The sequence below is a fragment of the Microtus ochrogaster genome, chromosome 18 (assembly GCF_000317375.1).
Source record: "Microtus ochrogaster isolate Prairie Vole_2 chromosome 18, MicOch1.0, whole genome shotgun sequence".
Classification (NCBI taxonomy): Eukaryota; Metazoa; Chordata; class Mammalia; order Rodentia; family Cricetidae; genus Microtus; species Microtus ochrogaster.
Genome location: NC_022020.1, coordinates 6,072,878 through 6,077,349, shown reverse-complemented (window position 1 = coordinate 6,077,349; position 4,472 = coordinate 6,072,878). Strand labels below are relative to the sequence as shown.

General features: G+C 46.6%; 1 protein-coding gene across 3 annotated transcripts in view; it reads left to right on the top strand.

The window, feature by feature from the left end:
- Positions 1-682: 682 nt before the first annotated feature.
- Positions 683-4,472, top strand: part of Tmem241 (transmembrane protein 241) — a 133,996-nt gene continuing 130,206 nt past the window's right edge. The window contains exons 1-2 of one of the 3 annotated variants that reach the window (XM_026783603.1): positions 683-1,021; positions 3,976-4,022. In XM_026783603.1, coding sequence (XP_026639404.1) covers positions 950-1,021; positions 3,976-4,022 — 119 coding nt within the window. In that variant the 5' untranslated portion in view covers positions 683-949. The remainder of the gene's footprint in view (positions 1,022-3,975; positions 4,023-4,472) is intronic. The other 2 variants (XM_026783604.1, XM_013349364.2) reach the window with 2 other exon arrangements.

The window sequence follows — 4,472 nt, the reverse complement described above, 5'->3', positions numbered from 1 at the left end:
TTGGCAGCAGGCGCCTTCACCTGCTGAACCACCTCTCTGGCCCACCGGCACCTTTTATTAACCACGCAAATCACCAACGTCTTCTTGTTCATTTCCTACTATCCGCCCAAACCAGCGTTAATTTCCTGCCCTGGCGACCCAGGCTACGTTTAAAATTTTGCTTTGAAAAAGACGATCTCCCTTCCTGTCTGTGGCTCAAAGCCACACAGCCCCAAATGGCTTTGGATCCCCTTAGCAGTCCAGGTGACCTTTGAATTTACTTGCGTCCTTACCCCGCCTGCTGGGATTACAGGTCTCGGGCACTACCTACAGATAAGTTCCGTTTTCAAGCTTCTGTTAAGAGTATTTCTGGATTTACTTTATTTTTGGTTATGTGCATGTTGTACTTCAGAATGTACTTTTGTTCTTGTGCACTTGTTGAGTCCGGCAGGATCCTCTGAGGTGGATGCTGGGAACCGAACTGCAGTCCTCTTCAAGAGCAATATCCACTCCTAACCATTGAACCATCTCTCTAGTTACTTTAAAATTAACTTCAACCGTGGCTAATTTGTTTGTGTTTTTGCCAAAATTAAACGGAAGCAACGTAGAAAATTGGAAAAATTCGGTAAAGCCTCGAGCATTTTCATCCAGTCATTCAGTAATAGCTATGGCTGTTTTTCTTCAAACCATAAGAAATGCCGTGACGTCTTTGGTGGTAACGTGCTTACTTTCTTTTTCACCATTTTCTACCACCGGCAGCTAGAGAGGTCTCGCCTTTCAGAGGACCCGGGGCCGGAGGCGAAGCTGAGGTGTCCTAGCAGGAGCGGCCCCTTTAAGGAGGCAGCGCCCGGGCGAGCTGCTCGCTGATTGGCGGAGCGGAGCCTCGTGGCAGGGCGGCAGAGACCGAGGCGGCTGGGTGGGTTCCGGCCGGTGGGCGCAGCCTCTCCCGGGGAGCCGAGCGAGTTGACAGATGATCGGGAGGCGCTCCCTGCTCGGCGTCACCTTTTGCACCTGCTACCTGGCTTCTCACCTCACGAACAAGGTGAGCGTGCGGGCGGACGCCACTGCGCGTGGGCTGCGAGCCGTGCGGTCCAGGTCACAGAAGCTGCCCCGGGCTGTCTGGTCCGGATGGGGACCGCGAGGAAACCGACTCTGAGTCCGCCTCCCCGGAACTTCGTTTCCGACTTGGAGGATTGTCTTCAAGAGGAGGATGTGGCCGTGCGTGCGCAAAGCCTCGGGCTCCATCCCCAACACTCACCTACACTCTCAGCTCTTGGAAGGTGTAGGCTGGAGGATGCGGGTTTCAAGGTCATCCTCAGCTACCTTGCGAGTTTGAGGCCAGCTTGGGTTACTTGAACCCCTGTCTCAAGTTAATAAATACATACATACGCAAACTATCAGAAAGCTAACAGATTCTGCTCTTCCCTCAGGGAAAGAAGAACTGAAGGTAGAAACATTCTGCCCCGCCCCCAAGAGCCTTCAGCCCCAGGACCCACAGTTCCAGAAGCAGTGTAAAAGATTATCAGCCCTCACTCCACAGATTGACTCATTTAGTCTTTATCTCCTTTTCAAGCATTTCCGCTATATCCAAGGGTTTAAAATTTTGAGAGGCAGAAACTCCTATTTTGATAAGAGTGGGAAGTTGCCTTGAGTTTAGTGGATGCTCCTGCCTCTACCGCCCAAGTTCTGTGGGATTTACAGTGGGACCGCCACGCCCAGCTATTATTTATTATTATTTTAATTTAAAAAAGATTTATTTTTATTTTATGCATATGGCTGTTTCGCTTGCATGTATGTCTGTGCAGCGTGTGTTGCAGTGTGCAGAGCCTGGACTGCATATGATACTCTGCAACTGCAGTTACAGATGATTGTGAGAGCCGTCATGTGTTTAGATCCTCTGGAAGAGTAGCCAGTAGGTAGTTCTTAACTGCCAAGCCGTCTCTCCAGCCTTTGTCTATTTAATTAATGTTTGTATGTGTTAGGGTGTACCTACCATGGGACACTGGTAGAGGTCAGAGGGCATCTTGCAGAAGTCAGTTCAGAGTGTACTCAGGTCATTCATTAGATTTGGTGGTTAGTGCCATCTCACCAGCCCTACCCTCTTCCCCATTAAGATAGGGCCTTGCTGTGTGATCAAGGCTGGGTTGGAATCCTCCTTCTGCCTCCTGAGTGCGGGGATTACCTAGCTCAGAGATATTTTAGAGCTAAAGTTCAATTCTCTCCCTCCTCCCTCCCTCCTCCCTCCCTTCTTTCCTTCCTTTCTTGTTTTTCGAGATTGGCTGTCTTGGATCTCAAATTCAGAGGCTTTTGCCTCTTTAAAAAAAAAAGAGATGAGAGCTTCAGTACTTTGTTTTATTTTGTTATACTAGGGACAGAACCCAGGGCTTCACATGTTAGATATATGCTCAGCCACTGACCTACACCCCTCCGGAGCATCAGCATCTTAGATCTCCCTCAGTTTGTGAACTAAAGCTCAGCACACGACACATTGAGGAAATACTGGTATTGTAATTAAGGTTGTTGTAGGTGTTCAGGCCATGCCCAGTCCTCTCTTCATCCTTTCTCTAGTTCAGAATAGAAGCATCAGGGAAAAATAGGGTGGGGCACACTGAATGATGCAAGTGAACGCAGTACAGGAAGTGATCTGTAATCGGAACATGTAGGAACTTATTCAGGGAGAGTTTTGAATAGGCCAGGGAAGATACTTCTGTGAACATCCTCAATACCATTGGTTCTTACTATTTAATCCCTCCCTCTTTCCCCCCTCCCCGCTCTCCTTCCCTACTTTCCTTTTCCTTTTCTTCTCTCCTTTCTTTTGAGCAGGGTCTCACTGTATCTTCAGCTGGCCTGGAGCTAGCTTTGTAGATCAGGCTGGCCTTGACTTCACAGAGCTCCTCCTGCATCTGCCTCCTCAGCACTGGGCTTGAAGGGGTGTGTCACTGTACCTGTCTTGGCTGCATCATTTTAATTTTTTTTAAGATAGTTTGGAGAATTAACAGAGTCCTTTCCTAAAGTATTTAATGGCTTTAGACCATAAATAAATAAAGTGTTTATACTAGAAAAAGATATCTCCAAAGACAAAATACAATCCCTCCATTATAAAGGTCTGTAAATCTGATCAAAGACTTATAGAAACGCTGAAGAGGTGCTCAGGTAAAAGTGCTTGCCTCGCTAGTGTGAGGACCTGAGTTCAGATCCCTAGAGCCCACTAGAAGCCTGATGTAATAGCGTGTGTCTGTACCCCTAAAACAAGATAGGAGGCAGACACAAGGGAAGCCTGATGTGACAGTGTGTGTCTACACTCCTGTAGCAAGATAGGAAGCAGCTCATGGGTCAGTTAGCCCGGCATATGCAATGGTGAATAGCAAAAGACCTATCTCAAGCAAGGTGGAAGGCAGAATAACATCTAAGGTTGTCCTCTGACCTCCACACAAGTGCTAAGCCACAATCACACATATGAAAATGTACACATATGTATATTATATCAATAAATTATACACAACAAAGAATTAAAAAAGAATCAGGGTTTACCTGTAATTCCAGTACTTAGCAAGCCAGGGCCAAAGGATTACTTGGATCCTGAGTTACATGGCACGTTCTAGGTCAGGGCGGGCTACATGGCACGTTCTAGGTCAGGATGGGTTACATGGCAAGTTCTAGGTCAGGGTGGGCTACATGGCACGTTCTAGGCCAGGGTGGGTTACATGGCACGTTCTAGGTCAGGGTGGGCTACATGGCACGTTCTAGGCCAGGGTGGGTTACAGATAAGATCCTGTTTTAAGAACAAACAAGCAAACAGTAACAAAACAAAAATATAATCTTACCCCAGCTGTTCCCTTCAGTATAACTTAGAGGGCCATTCTTTTGCCCATTCAGACTTGGGGGAAATGAAGGCCTTTATATAGAATACTCAGATTTCTTCAATAGGATTATTATTATATGCTCTATTAATTTTCTGTCATTCAAAATATTCATCAGTCTTGTGTTTGTTTTCAGTATGTCCTGTCGGTCCTGAAATTCACCTATCCTACATTATTCCAAGGGTGAGTATCTTTTTTTTCCCCCAGATTTTGTTTTTTAAAATCTGTATGTTTGTGTGTATTTGTGTGTATATGACACATGAATAAAGAACCTTTGGAGGCCAGAAGAAGGCATTGTAGCTGGAGTTCCGGGTAGTTGTGAGCCATCTGTCATGGGTGTTGGGAATCGAATTCTAGATCTCTGCAAGAGCAGCAAGTGTTCTTAACCACTCATCTCTCCAGCTCCCAGGGCAAATAATTCAACTACCTGCATATGCATTTGTAGGAAATGTCCAACAATGTCTTAGAGAGTTCTTTAAAACAGTTTTAGGGCCGGGCGGTGGTGCACGACTTTAATCCCAGCACTCAGGAGGCAGAGGCAGGCAGATCTCTGTGAGTTCGAGGCCAACCTGTTCTACAAGAGCTAGTTCCAGGACAGACACCAAAAACTACAGAGAAACCCTGTCTCGAAAA